We start from the raw sequence: 23,377 nt of genomic DNA, 5'->3' as shown, positions 1-23,377 counted from the left end.
AGCTTGGGAACCTCTCAAACTCTTTTGACTAGGACACTTACAATAAGAAATTTATTTTTTCTTAGGGATATAATTTACATATATGTATAAATATAAATGAATTGTAAGTTCCACTAAATAATATCCTACTACTTTTAACACACCCTGTTATTTTTAATTCAGTCCCGTTTGATTTTATTAAAAGATGCTAGCTCCAATCTATCAGATTTTTTTTTTTTGACCTACTAATGGGTTGTTAACTACAAATTTGAAGAGCATGAGGCCAGATGACCTCTAATTTCTAGCTTTAATGTGCTTTGTTTTCTGATTGGTTATAAATGAAATCGGACTACACTTATTCAATTGATGCATCTCTGAAAATTTGTATAGATGCTACATTTGTGTATTGTGAATTATTTTTTTTTAAATTTATTTATTTTGAGAGAGAGAGAGAGAACCCAAGTGGGGGAGGAACAGAGAGAAAGAGAGAGAGAATCCCAAGCAGGCTCTGCACCGTCAGTGCAGAGCCCAGTGTGGGGCTCGAACCCACACACTGAGATCATGACTTGAGCTGAAATTAAGAGTTGGATGCTTAACCAACTGAGCCACCCAGGTGCCCCTATAACAGTATTTTATTAAAGAATTTCTCTGTAGTTCCAGGCTTGTTTGGAATTATAAATGCATATATGTATGCATGTAACTATTATTTAGTTAGTTATTTCACATGTTGTCAAAATAAATTACCTGCTTAGGAATGGTTAACCTCTTCATATTGTATGAGACTCCTGTATTTTTTTTTTTTTTTTTTTTTTTTTGCCTGTTTGCATGTAAGAATTGGATCCTGAGACTTATCAATGGGAGCATCCATCAGTCAGCAAGTAGGTCTGGAGCACCTAGTGTGTACTCTGCATGGACTAGGGATATATAGGGGACTAAAACATCTCCACAGTTCCATGTAAGCGACAGATATGTAAATAATAGCACAAGGTGGTAAGAGGAATGCTAAAGTACTGTGGATCCACAAAGTGGGAGCAACTACACTGCCTTAAGGAGTCAATAAACGCTTCCAATGAAAGAAAAAGTAGTTGTCTTTCTTTCCTTTACAGCCTTAGCTTAAATTAGTAAGTTATTGAATATGGAAGGAAACTTTTCAAAATTGTTTGTTTTTTCTTGTTTTTTTTTTCCTTCCTCAAAAAGTGACACGTGCCTCTGCTTTAACACAATTCAAAAACATATTCATAGAAAAATCTGCTTTTTCTCCTTGATCCTCACTCAGAGTTAACCAGGTTTAGCAATTTCTTAGGTATCAGGGAAGGTTTTGTCATGAAAATTTCATACTTAGGCCAAAAAATAATCCTGACTCGCAAGCTATAAAACACTTTTATAGGGATGTATTCCTTGAAATTAATTTGGAAGAATAAGTATTCAGGATAACTAGATGGTGGGTAAGCAAAGCTTAAGTTCCTATTCCTAGGGCTTTTTTTTTTTTTATTTCCTCATTATTCCCAGTCTTGTTCGTTGTCTTCAGTTCTCCTTAAGTAAAAGATTAGGACCACCTCTAGTCAAGCTCTAGTTTAGCTCTTCATTCAAAAGGCCGAGAAGCGATAGCTCTTCATTTCTTATCAGTGGGAGACATTATGTTCTTTGAGATCCTCACCCTGCCTCATATTCCAGGGGCCAAACTGGTACCAAATGTTACATAGTTCCTTCTGGATTTCATAGATTACAGTAGATCTGCCTTATATTTGTAAAAGTAGTTGTTGGGGTTTTAAAATTTTATTTATTTATATATTTTCTTAATGTTTATTTTTTTTGAGAGCGAGCTAGAGAGAGAATGAGAATGAGTGGGGAAGGGGCAGAGAGCCAGAGACACAGAATCCACAGCAGGCTCCAGGCTCTGAGCTGTCAGCACAGAGCCCAACATGGGGCTTGAACTCACCAACAGTGAGATCATGACCTGAACTGAAGTTGGCTGCTCAACCGACTGAGCCACCCAGGCACCCCGGGTTTTGTATTTTAAATGTGAAAAGAGTTGAGGCTGAATCCGCAGGTCACTTGTATCTGTGTATTATACTATATTATGGGGGTGTTGGTTATTCTGGAAGTTTACTTGGAACAGTGTAATGGGTCTGACCTAGAGCTGGAAAGTTTTCTCCTTTTTTTCTAGCCTGGTCCCTACTAAATTTGTCCATTTTATATTTAGACTAGATAGTATGACTATTGCAGGCTTGTTTTTTCTCATTCTTTCAGGCAGCCATGATTGTTACATAGGATCTGATAGAGATGAGAGAACTGAAATGTAGCAAAGGTATGGAAAATATTCTCTGTGAGAGCCAAAACAATATAATTTCATTTTATCCCTAGTGCCAGGCACATAGTGGGAGTCCAGTGAATAATGGAACCCAATCTATGTGACTGAATGAGAGCCCTGTCATTTGCTTCTAGAGGATACTTGAGAATTGGCCATTTAAAAATATCATCTTGTATCTTATTTGTGTATATACCGTAAGTACAGATTAGCATTTCTCAAACTTTTTGGTGTCAAGAGCACTTCATGACTTTTTAAAAACTTAAAGAGCTCTTGTTTATGTGGGCTACGTCTATTGATATTTACTGTATTAGAAGATTTAAATATATAAGTTTAAAACATTTTAACGTTTATTTATTTTTGAGAGCGAGAGAGAGAGAGAAAGACAGAGTGCAAGCAGGGGAGGGGCGGAGAGAGAGGGAGACACAGAATCCAAAGCAGGCTCCAGGCTCCGAGCTGTCAGCACAGAGCCAGACATGGGGCTTGAACCCACGAAGCGTGAGACCATGACCTGAGCCTAAGTCGGAGGCTTAACGGACTGAGCCACCTAGGCGCCCCTTAAAAAAAAAATTAATTCCAGTATAGTTAACATACAGTGTTACATTACTATCAGGTGTACAATATAGTGAGTGATTCAGCAGTTCTGTGCATTACTCAGGGTTCCTCTTGGTAAGTGTACTCTTAATCCCCGTCACCTATTTCACCCATCCATCTTTTTGTTCTCTATAGTTAAGGGTCTCTTTTTCTCTGTTTGTTTTGTTTCTTAAATTCCACATGTGAGTGAAATCTAATGGTATTTGTCTTTCTCTAATTTATTTCACTTAGCATTCTACTCTGTAGATCCATTCATGTTGTTGCAAATGATAAGATTTCATTCTTTTTTATGGCTGAGTAATATTCTATTATATATACATAAATATATATATATATGTACATACACACACACACACACATACCGCCTCTTCTTTATCTATTCATCTATCAGTGGACACTTGGGCTGCTTCCATAATTTGGCTATTGTACATAATACTGCAGTAAACATCAGAGTGCCTGTATCTTTTCAGATTAGTGTTTTCGTATTCTTTGGGTAAATAACCAGTAGTAGAATTACTGGATCATATGGTCATTCTACTTTTAATGTTTGGAAGAACTTCCCTACTGTTTTCCACAGTGGCTGTACCAGTTTGCTTTCCCACCAACAGTACAACAAGGGTTCTTTTTTCTTCACATCCGTGCCAATACTTGTTTCTTATGTTTTTGATTTTAACCATTCTGACGGTGTGAGGTGACATCTCATTGTTTTGTTTTGCATTCTCCTGATGATGAGTCATGTTGAGCATCTTTTCATGTGTCTGTTGGCCATATGTGAGACTTCTTTGGAGAAATGTCTGTTTCATGTCTTCTGCCCATTTTTTAACTGATTATTTGTTTTTGTGTATGTGCTGAGTTGTAGAAGTTCTTTCTATATTTTGGATACTAACCCTTTATTGGATATGTCATTTGCAATATCTTCTCCCATTTAGTAGTTTATCTTTTAGTTTTGATGGTCATTTCCTTAGCTGCACAGACACTTTTTATTTTGGTTTAGTGCCAATAGTTTATTTTTGCTTTTGTTTCTCTTGCCTCAGAAGACGTATCTAGTAAAATGTTGCTTCAGTTGATGTCAGAGACATTACTGCTTGTGCTGTCTTGTATGATTTTATGGTTCAGGTCTTTAATTTAAATCTTTAATCCATTTTGAGTTTTTATTTTTGTGTATGTTGTAAGAGAGGTTCAATTTTATTTTTTTGCATGTAGCTGTCCAATTTTCCCAGTACCAGTTTTTGAAGAGACTTTTACCATTCTTCTTTGTTGAAGATTAATTGACCATGTAATTGTGGGTTTGGATCTAGGTTTTCTATTTTGTTCTATTGATCTATATGTTGGTTTTTGTGCCATTCCCATGCTGTTTTGATTACTACAGCTTGCTAGTATATCTAGAAATCTGGGATTGTGATACCTCTGTTCTGTTTTGTTCTTTTTTTTTCAAGATTGTTTTGGCTATTTGGGTTTTTTGGTTCTGGTTTTGTGAAAAATGTTCTTGGTATTTCGCTAGGGATTGCATTAAATCTGTAGATTGCTTTGGGTAGTACGGACATTGTAACAATATTTGTTCTTCCAATCCATGAGCGTGGAATATCTTTCCATTTGTTTGTGTGATCTTCAATCTCTTTCATCAGTGTTTTATGGTTTTTAGAAGACAGAGCTTTCACCTCCTTGGTTAAGTTTATTCCTAGGTATTTTATTATATTTGGTGCAATTGTAAATGGAATTGTTTTCTTAATGTATCCTTCTGCTGCTTCATTATTAGTGCATAGGTGCAACAGATTTCTGCACATTGATTTTGTGTCTTGTGTCTTTGTGTCTTGTGACACATTACTGAATTCATTTATCAGTTGTAGTCATTTTTTGGTGGTCTTTGGGATTTTTTATATATAACATCATGTGATCTGCAAATAGTGAAAGTTTTACTTTTTCCTCACCAATTTGTGTGCCTTTTATTTCTTTTTCTTGTATGACTGTTATGGCTTGGACTTCCAGTACTTTGTGGAATAAAAGGGGTGAGAGTGGACCTCCTTGTTTTGTTACTGATCTTAAAGGAAGAGCTTTTGGTTTTTCACCATTGAGTATGATGTTAGCTGTGTTTTTTTTTTTTTTTTTTTATGGCCTTTATTATGTTGAGGTATGTTCTACACTTACTTTGTTGAGGGTTTTTATCATGAATGGATGTTGTACTTTGTCAAATGCTTTTTCTGCATCTCTTGAAATCATATGGTTTTATCTTTTGTTGATGTGATGTATCACGTGGATTAGTTTGTGAATATTAAACCACACTTGCATCCCAGGAATGCATCCCACTTGATACGGTGAATGATTTTTTTAATGTATCGTTGGATTCAGTTTGCCAATATTTTGTTGAGGCTTTTTGCATCTGTGTTCATCAGAAATATTGACCTGTAGTTCTCTTTTTTTGGTAATGTCTTTATCTGGTTTTGGTATCAGAGTAATGCCAGCTTCATAGAATGTATTTGGAAGCTTTTCTTCCTCTTCTTTTTCTATTAACTCTTCTTTAAATGTCTGGTAGGATTCTCCTGTGAATCCATCTGGTCCTGGACTTTTGTTTGTTGAGAGTGTTTGATTACTGATTCAGTTTCATTGCTAGTAATCAAATTCAAATTTTTTGGTTCTTCCTGATTCAGTTTTGGGAAGTGATACAGTTCTAGGAATTTATTTCTTCTAGGTTGTCCAGTTTGTTGGTGTATAATTGTTCATACTGTTCTCTCATAATCCTTTATAGTTTTTGTGGTGTTGGTTGTCATTTCTCCTGTTTCATTTGTGATTTTATTTGCTCGCTCACTCTCTCTGTCACTCTCTCTCTCTCATGAGTCTGGCTAAAGGTTTATCAGTTTTGTTGATCTTTTCAAAGAACTAGCTCCTGGGTTTATTGGTATGTTACATTGTGTTGTTGTTGTTGTTGTTGTTGTTGTTGTTGTTTTAGTTTTAGTTTCTATTTCATTTATTTCTGGTCTGTTCTTTTTTATTTCCTTCTTTCTATTGATTTTGGGTTTTGTTTGTTGTTCTTTTTGTAGCTCATTTACATGTCAGGTTAGTTGTTTATTTGAAATTTTTCTCAACTTCTTGCAGCAGACCTGTATTGCTATAATCTTTCTTCTGAGAACAGCTTTTGCTGCATTCCAAAAATTTTAGACTGTTGTGTTTTCATTTTCATTTGTTTCTGTATTTTTTGATTTCCTCTTTGATTTCTTGGTTCACCCATTTATTTTTTAGTAGCATGTTATTTCACTTCCATGTATTTGTGTTTTTTCCAGATTTTTTTCTTGCAGTTGATTTCTAGTTTCATAGCATTCTGGTTGGAAAACATGCACGGCATGGAAGTTTTAAACATATTTATTAATTTATTTAAAATAACAATAAACCTGTATTAAAATAAATAACATTTTTAAGTGAAAAGTAACTGTATTTTCCAAAACACAAAACACAAAAGCATTTAGTGAAAAGAATAACATTGTTTGACATTTTCAAATCTTTTTAATATCTAGCTTAATAGAAGACATCTGGATTCTCATATCTCCTTCTGCATTCAACCTGTTGTGATACCATATGTCATGTAGCATTTGGGAGACTGCACTATATATACTCAAAAGAGAATGAAAGTGAAAAAGAGAATTAATATCTTAATATTATTATGGAAATAGTTTTGATTTCAAAGATTCCCCCTGATAGGTAGACCCTCAGAGATCCCTGGACCACATTTGGAACTGGTGGTATAGATTATAAATTTAGAGTAGAATAGGACCTTAGAGGTCATGTAGTTTTAATCACCTCTTGTGGATATTTCTGGCTTATGCATCTGGACTGAGATAGGGAATACCTCAAGCTCGTGTTTTTGGGAATAATCATGAGTTGACTTCTGGAGATGTTGAGTTTGATGTGCCTTTGAGGTTTCTGAATAAGCAGTTGGATATATGGGTTAGCATAGCAGAGATAAGATCGGGACTAGAGTTTTGGCAGTCATTGGCATATACGTACATGGTATTTGAAGCCTTGAACATGGTGACGTTGCCCAGAGTATAATGTTAGAAAAGAGCCAATGTTCAAACCCTCTTGAACCTCTAGATTTAAAAGAGAAGGGCTAGCTAGCAGAGGATACTAAGAAAGAACTAGAGAGGAAGTGGAAAATCAGAGTGTGGTATATGGAAGCCAAAGGAAATGAGTGTTTCAAGAGAGTAGTCAACTGTGATAAATGCTGCCAAGAGGCCAAGCACGATGAGGACTTTTTATTTGAAAATGCACAGCAGATTGAGAGATCTTTGGTGATTTTAATGAGCGCTGTTGGGGAGAATTGGAGGGTGCGAAGCACCCAGGAATTGCTTGAAGAGTGAGTGTATTCAATTAACTTTTATGAGAAGTTTGTAAAGGAAAAAGAGCAGTAGTAGAGGAGGGTGCTGGGTTGAGAGACTTTTGTGTTTGTTTTAAGTAAGAAGACTTGATTAAGTATAAGTGCTGATAGGAACAATCTTGGAGAGAGGAGGACGCTAGAGATACACATGAGGGAAAATGTAATTGATGGTTGAAGTTTCTTGTAAGAACCTGGAGGTGGGGAGATCTTAAAACAGATGTATTCTTATGGCTCCTTTCCCCTAAAAGTTACTTTTTGTGTTCTTTTCCTATTCCCCCTCTTTATGAATTCTTAGCCTGTACAGTAAGTGGGGAAGTTAAATGGTAAATATAATTCTTTAAAATTTCTTGGCTATTGTTAGTTTTCTTTGAGCCTTGCGCCTCTCTTATGAGATGAGTATTTGGGTGATACTTTGAAGTGTGGATCCCTTGTTTGCTATCAAGTAATTTATTTTAAGTTGCATGCTTATGAGATAAGGTGCTTCTGCCTTTTATATATATCGTACTTTTTTTAAAAAGATGGTTCTCCATAGAGTTCTTTTTAAAGTTTTTATTTATTTATTTTGAGAGAGAGAAAGGGAGAGTACGAGCACGTGCGAGAGAGTGTGCAAGTGGGGGAGGGGCAGAGAGCGACACGGGGCTCAAACTCACGAACTGAACTGAACTGGAACTGAACCGTGAGATCGTGATCTGAAGTCAAGAGTTGGGGTGCTCAACCCACTGAGACACCCAGGTACCCCTTTATATGTATCATCTTAACCAGATACTTTTATATTATTTTCATAGCTTTAATGAAGTTTTATTTCTGTTTTCTGTTGGCAAGTTAGAGTCATCCTTAGCTAACTTTTGGAGGCTTTTTATATTTTATGTGATGTAAATAGAAACATGTCAAATATAGTTTCTTTTTTAGTCCTCATGATATTTGACTTTAGTCTGAACAAAGCAGTATTCATTTATGCTTTGACTTTTGCATGAAACAACTTGTTTCTCTAAAAGATGCCAGTTAAACTCATTATAAAATGGACACTAGAATGAAACTCGAGTCACTTAAATGAGTAATAAAAGTATTCTTTTTTTTAAATTTTATATTTTATTTTTTAAAAATTTACATCCAAATTAGTTAGCATATAGTACAACAATGATTTCTGGAGTAGATTCCTTTGTGCCCCTTACCCATTTAGCCCATCTCCCCTCCCACAACCCCTCCTGTAACCCTCAGTTTGATCTCCATATTTATGAGTCTCTTCTGTCTTGTCCCCCATGTTCATCTGTTTTATCTCTTAAAGTCCTCAAATGAGTGAAGTCATATGATTTTTGTCTTTCTCTGACTAATTTCACTTAGCATAATACCCTCCAGTTCCTTCCATGTAGTTGCAAATGGCAAGATTTTATTCTTTTTGATTGCCAAGTAATATTCCAGTGTGTGTGTGTGTGTGTGTGTGTGTGTGTGTGTGTGTATACATATATGTATATACCACATCTTCTTTATCCATTCATCTGTTGATGGACATTTGGGCTCTTTCCATACTTTGGCTATTGTTGATAGTGCTGCTGTAAACATGGGGGTGCATGTGTCCCTTTGAAACAGCACACCTGTATCCCATGGATAAATGCCTAGTAGTGCAATTGCTGGGTTGTAGGGTAGTTCTATTTTTAGTTTTTTGAGGAACCTCCATACTGTTTTCCAGATTGGCTGCACCAGCTTGCATTCCCAGTAATAAAAGTATTCTTAAAGTTTTCTGAAAAGTGCAACAGAGTGGTATAGATTCTCTGTTATTGGTTTCTCAAAACTGTGGTCATGGAGAGGAGTGGCCAATAATTGATCCTTTAAAAACAAATCGTGTTGAAGACCTCACATGATCTTGTTCCTTTTCTTCTTCAGATTTATTTCTTGACATTTGTCCTTTTCAACACATGGGGCTTTTTGGTTTCTTAAACTGTGTCGTGTCTTTTTTGTCTCAGGGCTGTTCCATGTACTGTTTTACTGCCTGGAAAGCTCTTCCGTGCTGCCCTATATTCATCCTTTAGGTCTTAGATTTAATGACACTTTCCTCTTCACTTCCCAGATTAGATGAATTTCTTTCTGTTATATGCTTCTGTGGCATTTCTATTTTTCCCCTTAATTATTTTCATCTCATTTGTAATCTTTATGAATATCAACTTTCTGAGTAAATCTTTAGATTTCTTTAATTGGTGAGTATGTTCCTTCTCACTGCTGTCTCCCCACTGCTTACCACTTTTCATTTCTACTACATACATGGCACTCAGCAAACAATAAATGAGTGGAGGACATGGGTCAATTTGAGGAAAAGGTCTTTCTTCAGTGTGGAAGAGCATAGTCTGATGCAACACCAGAGAGTTTGCTGAAACCTCTTACCTGTGTAGAAGAGAGGGTGGAATAAAACGTTTCATCCATAGACATTTGTGAGCAAGCCCTGTCCTTTGGTGTGAGTTTGATAAGAGTCAAGACATATTGGTTCAATGAGTATTCTCTAAAGAAGTTAAAGTGCATTGAAGTTTATGGAGCAGAGATTCCATTAGAGGTGGGAATTGAGGATAGAATTGAGGTGGGAAAGCCAAGTGCCTTGTGATGAAATTTTGAGAGAGTATAGGGGATTATGTTATGGATGGTAGCTGAGTTTGAATATTATGAGAGGCATTATGTGAATGGCCTGTTAGAGGCTTTCAGAGGTTTGAGAGAGAGAGAGAGCTCTAGATTTAATTTTCAGATCTGTCACTGAATGACCTTGGATTATTTCCATAGCCTGTCTGATACTGTTTCTTCACCAGTGAAATGGATATATGAATAGTTTTTCCATACTTTAAAAACTTTATTTATATAAAAAAAACTCATTCATTTTTAAAAGCATTAACAGAGAGAAAGAAAAACAGAAAAGGTATGGAGCAGAAGACCTGCCCCTTAGTAGTGTTCAGTGGGGAGGTGGGATTTTTGGTTCTCTGGGATTGAATGCTTAAGTGTTTTTATAAACAAGAGTGAAAAAAAATAAAATAAATGTCCCCCAAATCCCATGTCTGTTCTATTATGCATACCGTACTGAGAAAAAGAACACCAGGAAGAGAACAGAAGAGGACAAGAGAAACCCGAGTGGAGCCAGGTTCAGATGGGGGCAATTTCCCCTGCGCAGTATGTTCCTAGGGTCACAAAGAAGAAAAGCCTCCTTTTTTGCTAGGAGTGGGAAGAAATGGGAGGGGAGAAAAAGGGTAAATAAGGGATCTTAATACATAGGGGAAAGGAAAGGGTGATGCGTTGTGTACTTTTCTCCTCAGTATATAGCCTGAGTATATAAGAAGAGAGTATATAAGGGGAGAGAGAAGGATACAGATTTCCAGCTGCATTGAACAGAGCTTTTAGATTAAGGGGAGGAGTAAAAGGCAAATAAGGAAAAGGATTGTGGGTTGTGATGGAGACTTAGTTCTTGGCCCACATAGAAGGAACACAGAAAATGGTAGCTACAATTATTAACTATTAACTGCTTTCATGGTCACCCCCCATAGAGGTCTGTAATTTTAGCTTCTGGTTTAAAGGTATTTTTTTGTTCTTAAGTGTTCTGGATCTTCGCAAGAGAGATGGTCTCAGGTGGTTGGGGAATAGGATTAGTTCTCTCCACTGATGCTCATCTTTATGGAAATCAACAGTGGTTTTGGAGGCTTCGGGCTTCGAAGAGTAGAACTGAAAATAGTCTTTAGAGCTGTAGTTCTCAAGGCTGACATGGTATTGGGATTCCTGTGGACCTTTAAAAATACTGATTTTTGGCCTCTTCACAGACCCACTGATTCAGAAGCTCTTGGGGGTGGAGCCTCAGCATCTCAGTTTCTAATATGTCATCCAGGTGATTCTCCTCCTAGAGCTGCTTGAGAAAGCAGGTTCAGGAGACAGGAACTCTGCAGCTGCTTGGAGGAGGGCGTTATGTGGCTGCTCTGAAACTCTCTTGCAGCAGGAATGATTGGGAATGTATGTATGGATTATTTGGGAGAGAGTTATCTTTAAAAAAAATTTTTTTTTAATGTTTATTTATTTTTGAGAGAGAGCATGAATAGGGGAGGGGCAGAGAGAGAAGGAGACACAGAATCTGAAGCAGGCTCCAGGCTCCAAGCTGTCAGCCCAGAGCCCGATGCAGGCCTCGAACCTATGAGCCCTGAGATCATAACCTGAGCCGAAGTTGGATGCTTGACTGACTGACCCACCCAGGTGCTTTTTGGGTTTTGAGAGAAATTTTATTATGTTGTAGGTTTATTCATGGAGGTAATACCTTTTTTAGATATAGAAAATTAGCCATAAACATGTATGATATAAATATGAACAGTAGATATAAAAATAGGGAAACTAAAAATAAGGGAGGAGAGGAAGTCAGATATGTGATTAATACAGAAAACAGAAGAGGGAAAAATATCATAGAAAATGGGAGGTAAATAGGGAAAAAAAGGAAAATATAATATTTGAAGAGATTATAACAAATTTGTTTTTTAAGGAATGAATATAAATGTTTCTTTAATTTTAAGCGGACTTTCTTAAGTAAGAATGTACTAGTGAATGAAAGAACCAGAGATGATAACAGAGTATCAGGAAACCCACCTTCGCCTTTCAGCTCGCTTTAGCCTGTAGGATTTTAGAAGAAGGAATGGTATGGTATGGGTTTTAGGAGAAAGAATGCATTGTTTACTGATGGACTTAATTGAATAAGATCTAGGATAGTGTGCCTAGATCTAATTCCAGTTATTTCAATTTTTATCTTAGGATTCTGGCTTCTTACTGTCTGTTAGAGACTCTTGGCAGCTTGGAATCTTTGTTACTGGGTTTCACTGGAAGTCAGGTAGAGTTAAGGTCTCTTGAGGATGGCACTCCGCGATATCACCATACTTCCAAAATCAGGGAACTTGATTGCTAACAGTGTAATTCTGAACAAGACAGATTTGTTTGTCAGGTTGTAGCCTGGGAGTTAGTGGTACACCTCTGTTAATTACCACAACTAATCTGTTCAGATGGGGCCACCCCATTCCCCTCTGAGAAACACTCAGACTTTATATGAGGTTGAAGCCATATGTCTAGTAGTTAATCTTTGCTCTGGGTGAGTAGCTGGGAGAAATGTCTTCTCTTTCTGAGTAGTTTCTGCTGTTCACTGACTCTAGATGGTAATGTTTTACTGCTCCACTTTACCTGCTCATTACATCATGTCCAGAGTGAATAAATGAGCCTCCAGTGCAGTTTATACATAGTTGTTGAACTTTTTTTTGAACTATACAAAACTTTCTGAACTTTTTTTTTTTTTTTTTGGCGTAATCATAGCAAGGCTTTTACTTGAGCAAGTAAATACAGAGGATAAGCATTATCTTTTGCTCCAGCCATCTGATTCATTGCACATTAATGATGGTATGCTTTTATCAAATGACTCCCATTATTTCCATGGCATCATACATTTAGTTTATTATATGGTCACCTGTAGCCCTCTTCTTGACACTGTTATCAGCAAGGTCAATTATGCTTTTTGTGTATGTGGTGTGTAGTTTATTTTACCAGTTATTCTTATAGGCTACTTGCAAAATAGTATATGAATTTCACTCCCTTGTTCTCTCTTTTGTTCCCAGCTTACTAGCCTAGTGATGTATTTTAATTGTGTTCCTCTTTCTTTCTTAAGTGTTTTCCAGCCTGGCTTTTTAAACCATCTCTTCTCCTTCTGTGATCATGTTTATTGTTACTGCTATTGATTTACACCCCCTTCCTTCCCTGTTTGTCCTTTCACTGGCAGCCTTGCCTTTGATCCCTCTATTATTTTCTGTTTAAGTTGAGATCATAACAGCTTTCAACATTGCCATTTGCTTTTTTGTTCATGGACGGTCTCTGTTGATAGGAAGGTAAATAAGAAGACGTAGTCCTTAAAATCCATACAACCTTGTGGAGAGACTGATACACATGCTATTTGTAACTTTATTATATAATTTAGCACATTGTATACTATTTGTTTATATGTGTGCCTTCACTAGATTGTGAACATTAAGTGCTTAAGGAATGTTCATTGAATGAATGAATGAATGAATGAATGAGTGAAGTGTGTGTGTGTGTGTGTGTGTGCGTGCGCGCGCGCGGGCAACGATAAGGGCTCTAAAAAGTTAACAGAGTGCTATTGCGGAAATAGATGAAGTAGTAATAGTTCTGTTAAGGAACAGTTGGGGAAAGATTTGTACTAGATGACATTAACGTTGGACTTGAAGGATATTACTGCCCCCCAAAATTTAGGAAATAAGATGTGGAGGTAAAGAAATTTCTGGATGTTTAGAGAATGCATTCTAGATACGACTTTTTGACAGGAACAGTTGGTATACAGTGAAGATAGCAAAGAGGCTAAGACTATAACTTAAGTTTATCATGCTAAGGAATCTGGAATTTTATCCCATAGGTGATAGTCATTGAAGAGCTTTAGAAGCAGAGTTGCTAGGTTCTTTTTTTAGAAAGATAATTGTGGTTGCAGTATAGAGAATAGGTTAGGAACAGAATAATTTAGGAAGCTTTTACCATAATTTGGGCTAAAGATAATTCTCTGAACAGAGGCAAGGGGAAGAGAGAGAGAGGGAGAGAGAAGTTAGAAATATCTTAAGTTTTTTCAACAGCTTTATGGAGGCATATTTTATATATCATAACAGAAATGTCTTAAAAGATAGTATTGACTTGGTAACTCAGTAAATGATGGTGAAGGAGAGGCAGAAATGTCAAAGATTAACTGGATGCATGACAACCCCATTCGCTATGAGAAAAAGAAGAAACTATTTTGAAGATCAACAATAATGAATTTGGTTCTGAACTTGATAAATTTGAAATTCCAGTGGGATTTGAAGGTGGCCTGTCTAATAGACTGAAAACTTGGGTCTAGAGTTCAGACAAAGACCTAGCACAGAAATATGACATTTAGGAAGTGGTTGAAACTATGACAATGTGTGAGATTGCCTGGGAAGAAGGAGCTGGGAAAGAAGAGACTTACGAATGGAACCTTTTGAAATGTTACCATTGATGAATTGGGCAAAAGTAGAGAAGCCATCAGTTAAGGGGAAAAAAAAAATCAAGAAGATAAGGAAAATAGGACAGATGTGTTTTACTGATTCCAAGAGTAGTGAGCATTTCAAGATGAAAGCTTAAAAACCCAATGCGATAGTGTTATAATACCTTACTGGAAAATTGTGTTATACAGATTATATACATACACATATATACGTATATACTTAGTTTTAATTATTTTTCCTGTTTTATCTTCATAAAAACTAACTTGTGGGTCAGGAAAAAATGATTTTTTAGACTTTAGAAAGTATGGACTTTTTAGTCGAAGGATTGTTTATAAGAAAATGAATTTGAAGAACAAAGCCGAAATTTTATCAATGGATTGAAAAAAGTGTTTTCTGGTGACCAGAGATAACTCTCTCTCAAAAGAATTGTCATAGAAATTGTCATTGAAATTTTCTGTATTTTCTCTCTCTCTCTTGAATGTTTATTTATTTTTGTAAGAGTGACAGAGCACAAGTTGGGGAGGGGCAGAGAGAGAGGGAGACACAGAATCCGAAGCAGGCTCCAGGCTCCAAGCTGTCAGCACAGAACCCGACACGGGGCTCGAACTGACGAACTGTGTGAGATCATGACCTGAGCTGAATTCGGAAGCTTAACCGACTGAGCCACCCAGGCACTCCTCTTTTTTTAAGCAATATATGTAACATATTTTATCTATAATAACGTACTTCTCCTAATAACCTAAGCACTAAATAATCATATCAAGCTATATAAACATTAGTTTATAGAAATATGAAGAGGAAACAAAAAGTTACAGTACATTTTTACTTACCTTAATTCTTAATTCTTAACAGATTAAGTAGGCAAAAGAGAATACACAAGTGTTCAGTAAATAATTCCAAAATTTCCATATGGCTGTAGAATAAAGCCATGTTCATTGAACTGAGAAGGTTAGTTTCATTACTGCCCAATAAATCATCTTGAATAAGTTTGATCTGTTTGACTTGGTAACCTTAAAATAATTGGAAAAGGCATTTTGCGGATTGAGATTTATACTTTAAAGATAGTAAGAGTTTTGATAGATTAGATTCTCTCCTTTCTATGAAGGTTTTTTTCATTGTACTTTTTCCTCATTTTTTTCTATTTTTATAAAAAAATGGTGATATTTTACATATATATTCTCACAGAAAGAACAGAACTACTTAAATAGATTCTATTAATAACATCCACTTACTGGTATGGGATAACCAGGGATTTTGAAGGGTGGATTATTGAAAAACTGACATTCATGAGACTAGACATATAGAACTGAATTAAAACTGTAATTATAAACTTCAACTAGGCATGTTATCTGAAAATACTTTTTGATGTGTAATATACATTGAAAAAGAATGTAAGTGCACAGCTTGATGGAAATCCTTTAAACAGAATACATGTGTGTAATCAGCACCCATATCAATAAACAATATTATCAGTACCTCAAAAGCTGTTCCTTGCTCTAGTTCCCGTCATCACCCCCCTGCCCAAACCTACATAACCTACATAACCACTGTCTTTTTAACACCAGGGAAGTTTGATACTTTAAAAAAAGTTTTTTTAATGTTTTATTTATTCTTGAGAGAGAGAGAGAGAGAGAGCATGAGCAGGGAAGGAGCAGAGAGAGAGAGAGAGGGACACAAAATCCGAAGCAGACTCCAGGCTCTGAGCTGCCAGCACAGAGCCTGATGCAGGGCTCGAACTCACAAGCTGGGAGATCATGACCTGAGCTGAAGTCAGACGCTCAACCGACTGAGCCACTCAGGCTGTCCCCACCCCTTTAAAAAAAAAATTTTATAAAGTTTATAAAATGGAATTATACAACATGTACTCTTGTTTCTGGCATTCTTCACTTAACATGTTGGTGATGTTCAACTATCTTGTTACATGTTGTTGTAATTAGTTCATTCTCATTGTTAAATGGTGAATATACTAGCATTTCTTTACAAGATGAAATTTTACATAAATGTCACACTCGAAACATTTAGTCCTTTGCATTTGAAGATGAGTAAGTCTTATGAAGGTTTTTATTTGGGAGTAGATTTAAATGCTTTTCATTTTATTTATCTACCTTGTCTCAGCCTATCAGCATTAGCCCTTAAACATAGAGATGATGGACATAAATGCAGTTTTGATTATTTAATCTATTCTTCCTTCTCATTGGAAAATGGATGATCACTGTGTATTTAAGCATTTATTTTAGTTTTAAAGAAAAGAGAAGTCTGCCCAAAGAAAACTTTTGTCAAATTGTTGACATATTATTTACTAATATACAATAACTCAGGTTTGTTAGCATTTTATTTTATTAAAACTTTTAAAAATGTTTTTATTTATTTTTGAGAGACAGAGACAGAGCATGAGTGGGGAGGGGCAGAGAGAGAGGGAGACACAGAATCCGAAGCAGGCTCCAGGCTCTGAGCTGTCAGCACAGAGCCCGACCTGGGGCTAGAACCCAAGAACCATGAGATCATGACCTGAGCCTAAGTCGGGCGCTAACCGACTGAGCCATGCAGTTGGTTAAGTATCTTTATGAGAAGGAAAGTATCTTTATGAGAAGGAAAGTAAAGTGAGTTAATGTTTTGAACTACATTGGCATCTCTGATGGGAGTTTTTATGGTTGGAAAAATTTTAAACTACTTGCATATGTGTTAATTTTAGTTTTTCTATCTGTTTTCTATTTTTAGTTTTATTATTTTATTTTATTATTATTTTCTAATGTTTTATTTATTTTTGAGAGAGAGACAGAGTGCAAGCAGGGGATGGGCAGAGAGAAAGGGAAACACAGAATCCAAAGCAGGCTGTAGGCTCTGAGCTGTTAGCACAGAGCCCGATGTAGGGTTTGAACACAGGAACCATGAGATCATGGCCTAAACCGAAGTCAGATGTGTAACCGGCTGAGCCACCCATTTATTTTTATTTTTATTTATTTTTATTTTTTTTAATGTTTTATTTGTCTCTTTGGAGAGAGAGAGTGCAAATGGGGAATGGGCAGAGAGAGAGAGGGGGACAGAGGATGAGAAATGGGCTCCAGGCCCTGAGCTGTCAGTTCAGAGCCCGAGGTGGGCTTGAACTCACAAACTGCGGGATCATGACCTGAGCCACCCAGGTGCCCCACAAAATAATTCTATATTGATAAGAAAATATGACTATTATCAAGCTGTTGAGTCAGCATAAGCAGATCGTGATCTTACTCTTTGAGTCATGATATAATTTTTTTCTTTCAGTATTTTTTATTGTGCTAAAATAGATAATATAGGTGTACCTGGGTGGCTCAGTCGGTCTTTGGCTCAGGTTTTGATCTCATGGCTCATGAGTTCGAGCCCTGTGTCGTGCTCTGTGCTGACAGTTCAGAGCTGGGAGCCTGCTTCAGATTCTGTGTCTCCCTCTCCGTCTGGTCCTACCTGACTTGAGCCCTGTTTCTCTCTCTCTCTCTCTCTCTCTCTCTCTCTCTCTCTCTCAATAAATAAATAAATAAATAAATAAATAAACAAATAAACAAACAAACATTAAAATACATAATATAAAATGTACCATCTTAACCATTTTTAGTGTATAATTTAGTAATATTAAGTACATTTATAGCATTGTGCATCATCACCATCCATGTCCAAAACTTTTTCCATCTTGCAAAACTGAAATTCTATACCCATTAAACAATAGCTCCATGTTCCCCCCTTCCCTGGCTTCTGGTAACCACTGTTTTACTTTTTGTCCCTATGATTTTGACTACTATAGGTACCTTATATGAGTGGAATCATATAGTATTCTTCTTTGTAACTGGCCCATTTCACTTAGCTGATGTACTCAAAGTTCATCTCTACTATAGAATATGTCAAAGTTGCCCTCCCTTTTAAAATTTTTTTGTAATGTTTATTCATTTTTGAGAGAGAGAGTGTGAGCGGGCAAGGGGCAGAGAGAGAGGGAGACACAGAATCCTAAGCAGGCTCCAGGCTCTGAGCTGTCAGTACAGAGCCCGACGAGGGGCTCAGACTCACAAACCATGAGATGATGACCTGAGCCGAAGTCAGATGCTTAACCGACTAAGCCACCCAGGCTCCGTCCTGCCCTGTTTTTTTTGTTTTGTTTTGTTTTTTTGTTTTTTTGTTTTTTTTTGTTTTTAAGTAGGCTTCACACCCAATGTGGAGCCTAACATGGGGTTTGAACTCATGACTCTGAGATCAAGAGTCAGATGCTTAACTGGCAGAGCCACTCAGGTATTCTAAAATTGTCCTCTTTTTTTTTTTAAAGTTTATTAAAAAAATTTTTTTTTTAACGTTTATTTATTTTTGAGACAGAGAGAGACAGAGCATGAACAGGGGAGGGGCAGAGAGAGAGGGAGACACAGAATCCGAAACAGGCTCCAGGCTCTAGGCTCTGAGCTGTCAGCACAGAGCCTGACGCGGGGCTCGAACTCACGGACCACGAGATCGTGACCTGAGCCGAAGTCGGCCGCTTAACCGACTGAGCCACACAGGCGCCCCTTTTAAAGTTTATTTTAAGAGGGGGGGAGAGAGAGAGAGAGAGAGAGAGCAAGCACGTGAGCAGGGGAGGGGCAGAGAGAGGAAGAGGGAGAATCCCAAGCAGGCTCTTTGTGGAGCCCAACACGGGGCTTAAACTCACAAATTGTGAGGTGATGATCTGAGCTAAAATCAAGAGTCAGATGCTTAACTGACTGAGCCACCCAGGCACCCCTCTATTGTTAATTTTTTGAGGAACTGCCATACTGTTTTCCACAGAGGCTATATTATTTGACATTCCCACAAACAGGCCACAAGAGTTCCAGTTTCTCCGCATCAACACTTAGTATTTGTTGTTGTTGGCATTTTGATATTGCCATCCTAGTTGGTGTGAGGTAGTCACAATAGACTTTTTAATGGTTTAGTTTTCCAAAGAAAAATAAAGTTATCAGATTATCAGGGACTCTTAACAGGGCATGAAGGTAACTTAGAGTTGACAAAATCCCTTGCTGACTTTCATGAACGTTAAGATAAATGATAGCATTTTCCTTTGCTAATGTGATAGTATTGCTGTTCAATGAATGCTGGTGGTATGATTGCAGGTAAATTGGCAAGATGAAGAGCAGCAAATCAAAAGAGGTGCCTTTACCAAATCCAAGGAACTCGCAAAGCAAGGATACTGTCCAAGGTATGATCTGTTTCCTTTAAATTGAACTTAATGCCTTGTTTAGGTCGTGTCTATAAAATTCTGGGCTAATCAGTAAATGAAAATTACATGTATCCTTTGGTTTGTAAAAGGTAGATAAATTTTTAAATGAAATTTCTTTTAAATATACAAGGGATCTCACCTTCAAAGGTGTCCTATGGTAAACTTTCAGAAAGGAAAACATTCTTTTTAAAAAAGAAGCAGTGCATGCAAAATTAGTTTTACACAGTTTCTTAGAAATTCTGAAAAATTCTGGTAATGTCAGTAAGTGGTATAATATAGGTCCTAATATAGTCTTAGACTCTGTAGTACACAGATAAGAAAAGGAAAAGTCTCACTGAACTCTTTTTTTTTTGTTTTGTTTTAAATGATGCATTGGGGGTAACTTTAATTTAGGGCATGATATATTTTGAGGTATATTGACAAGCTAGAGTACATCTGAAGGAAGATTATTGGGTTTGTGAAGGATCTGGAAATCATGTCACATAAGGAACATTTGGCAGAAATGAAATTTCCTAGAGAAGGATGACTCAAGGAACTATGTGGCCTTATGTTATTTGTAGGGCTATTATCTGAAAGACTAGATTTTACCTTTGTTTCTGTTGGTAGATTTAAGTCTGGAGTACTTTTCTAATCTTTTCAGCATCGTAATGTGAAATATATCACAATATAAAACTTTGTATGTGTGCAGGTCATTGGGGCAAATTGAGGATACTGCTTATTGTTGGGGACGTCTGATGGAGCTGCGGGTGGGGGTGTTGGTCCAGCTGTCCCAAGAACTAATAGGATCAATGTCTAATACAACTGTAAAACATAAACTAGGAAACTTGGCGTTAGGATGGGAAAAGAACCATGTTTTGGTTCAATATAATAAAGCAGTTGCTGAGGAATAGTTCTGCCTAATAAAATGGTCCTCAAAATCAAGTGCATTTAGAAGCTTATTAAAATGCAGATTTTGAAGACTTTTTCAGAGATTCTGATTCAGTAAATATCACTGTTTCCTAGCAGATATAACCACATCGTGGAATGCACTTTCTCAGACCAAGGCTGCTGTAAGTAATTATAGCTTCCATTTATTTCTTTCTGGTTTAAAATTGATTTCCTGTTATGATTGGATAGATTACATTTTTTTTTTCTATAGTGCTTTTGTGATAGGAAAATAAAGTCAAAGATTTTGGTTGGAAATTAAGTACCATATATTACAAAATGAACATTAATGACAGCTATTAAATAATAAAGGGATAATCAAGACACTATTTTAGGTGTCAGGAACATTAACACTATGGCATATAAAATATTAAAATAATTTGTGCTATTTGTTCTCCTTTAATAAATTTGTTCATCTGGTATGTTGAAATGAAGATATAAAACAAAATGAATTTGGGAATATAGGGCTATGTCTATGTAGAAGGCTCAGAGTCAGAGAGGAAATGAAAGGAACAAATTTTTATTTAAATTCTATTTGGTTAATGTATAGTGTAGTATTGGTTTTAGGAGTAGAATTTGGTGACTCACCATTTACACAGCTTCTTTAATGGACTGTGAGTTGCCTCTTTTGTGGCAATAGCAGGCTGTTTTCTGTCAGTAGTGTTGAAGAATGTCTATAGGCAACCTGTTTTCATTTGTGTTCTGTCCAGTCTTGTCTGCAGTTTAGGAACCCAAATTTGGCAAGTGGTGCATAGTCCCTTCAAAGGGAGCCTTTTTCCTTTTTCTTTTTTCATTTGCTGTCCAGGAAAATTACTCTCCTGATCTGTCCTTTCTTTGTTTTCTTTTGTATCCTACCTGAATTTGAGTCACTTATTTCTTTACTGTGTGAATATGGTATTCTCTGTACCCTAATCTTCAGAACTGGTTTGAAAATGCATCTGGAAAAGGTACTATAACCTAGATTTGGTCACAATGTAGGGTCAAATGCAGCATTATATATATTCTCTCTCTTCCATATGAGCATTATATATCTACAATGTAGGAATAGTTTTTATCCCCAGTTTAACTGAACCTAATTTAGAGCTGAACTGTCAGTTGTTGTTTTTCAAAACTATTGTGTTTTTAGAAATAACTTTTTTTTAAGTTTATTTATTTTTGAGAGAGAGAGAGAGAGCGTGAGGGTGCGCAAGCAGAGGAGGGGCAGAGAGAGAATCCCGAGCAGGCTCTGCACTGTCAGCACAGAGCCCGATGTGGGGCTTGAATCCACAAACCATGAGATCATGACCTGAGCTGAAACCAAGAGTTGGGCGCTTAACCGACTGAGTCCTCCAAGTGCCCCTAAAAATAACTTTCAAGGATGACAGGGGGCTTATAATATAAATGGGAGAAAAAGCCTGATAACAGAATATCAATGATTGTTCCAGTTTTGTGAGTACATTGTACCACAAAAATCTGAATGAAGATAAATCAGAATTTTACACAGCGTTTATCTCTGTGTGGTGGAATTTTGATGATTTTAATTTCATTTTTTATACCTTTTCTGTGCTTTACAAGCTTTCTCCTGTAAGCATATCATTAGGGGAAAATGGTTTTTAAATCATTGAGAACATTGGTGGTTATACCAGAAATTGACTTCTACTGTAAAGTGTATGGAAACCTGAGTTCTATCTCGTGAATTTTGTTTTTATTGTGAAACTTATTTTATAGACAGAAGACTTAAAAAGTTGTAGCTGTTTGAACAATTCTAAAATTTGAGTCCATCTGAGTTGTTCTTTTCTAATTTTTGCCTGTAAATTGCACAGGCTATGTAACGATGATGTGCAACATATAATGTTAGAAAATGTACTGTTTTGAAAAATAATAAAAAAAAGGTCAACAAAACAAATAGAAACTCTTTGATATTCTTCAGTATCTTTTTTTTTTAAGTTTTAAAATATGTGTATTTATTTTTGAGAGAGATAGGGAGAGAGAGAAGAAGGAATTGGGGGAGAGGCAGAAAGAGAGAGGGAGAGAGAGAATCCCAAGCAGGCTCCGTGCTGTCAGCACAAAATCCCCACAAGGGGTTTGAGCTCACAAACTGAGATCATGACCTGAGCTGAAACCAAGAGTCGGGTGCTCAACTGACTGAGCCACCCAGGTTCCCCTCTTCCGAATCTTTCTGATTTTTGTCCAAATGTGGGCAGCATTGTACTACTTGTTACTATAGCTGAAGTAACAAACAATGAAAAAGCTAATACTACAAAAAGGCAGTCCTGAATTTTTCCTACTTTAGAGAAAGGTGTCGGACAATATAATTTGTGACTGTGTAAATCAGTAGTAGCTGATTTATATACAGAATTAACCTATTTGTTGTGATGGTGTTTGAACTTTAGCTGAGACACATTGAAAACAAATTAGAAGTTGTCCCTACAAGTACAGCTGTGTTTGATTCTGTCATGGATACCAAGAAATCTTCTGCAACTGCTACCAGAAAAATAAGTAGAAAAGGTATGTGTGTTGTTGCTTCCAGAATTACAGATATATTACATTTTTGATGTTTTCTTTCAATTTAATTTCCTTCTATAGTCTGGTATATTTGCTTGCTCTTTTGTCAGAGACCATACCTCATCAACATTTAGGTGTTTTGTCTTCGGTGCTGAGTAGTTATGAAGAAGCTTCATATTCAGTGACTACTGATGATGTTTTCACTATCTTTTGATGAGGGACTTTAGCATCATTGCATCACCTTTGACAGTGACTTTTCATTTGTTTTTCGTGATAAGAATTTGATTTTAAGCCTTTGGGATTATGTCTGTATTTTAAATTCACAGATATATCACTTTGAGATTTAGTCGATTTAATAAGATTTACATATTGTTTAGGGGGTTAAATCATAATTGGAATTATGTATCTCATAGGTAAATTGACACAATGCCATTACTTTTCTCTGGTTACCTTTCATACATGTAATTGTGTGGTTTCTTACTTAATTAGTGGACTAGAACCTGGAGGTTAGT

General features: G+C 36.5%; 1 protein-coding gene across 4 annotated transcripts in view; it reads left to right on the top strand.

Annotated features, from left to right (window-relative positions):
• The window catches only part of CEP350 (centrosomal protein 350), a 154,853-nt gene that overhangs the window by 5,275 nt on the left and 126,201 nt on the right, over positions 1 to 23,377 (top strand). For 3 of the 4 annotated variants that reach the window (XM_023247842.2, XM_023247839.2, XM_023247841.2), the window contains exons 2-4: positions 19,351 to 19,436; positions 20,460 to 20,506; positions 22,754 to 22,868. In XM_023247842.2, coding sequence (XP_023103610.2) covers positions 19,364 to 19,436; positions 20,460 to 20,506; positions 22,754 to 22,868 — 235 coding nt within the window. In that variant the 5' untranslated portion in view covers positions 19,351 to 19,363. The remainder of the gene's footprint in view (positions 1 to 19,350; positions 19,437 to 20,459; positions 20,507 to 22,753; positions 22,869 to 23,377) is intronic. The other variant, XM_023247840.2, reaches the window with a different exon arrangement.

This window comes from Felis catus, chromosome F1 (assembly GCF_018350175.1).
Source record: "Felis catus isolate Fca126 chromosome F1, F.catus_Fca126_mat1.0, whole genome shotgun sequence".
NCBI lineage: Eukaryota > Metazoa > Chordata > Mammalia > Carnivora > Felidae > Felis > Felis catus.
Note: the sequence above shows the minus strand (reverse complement) of the source record. Positions and strands in the feature narration are given on the sequence as shown.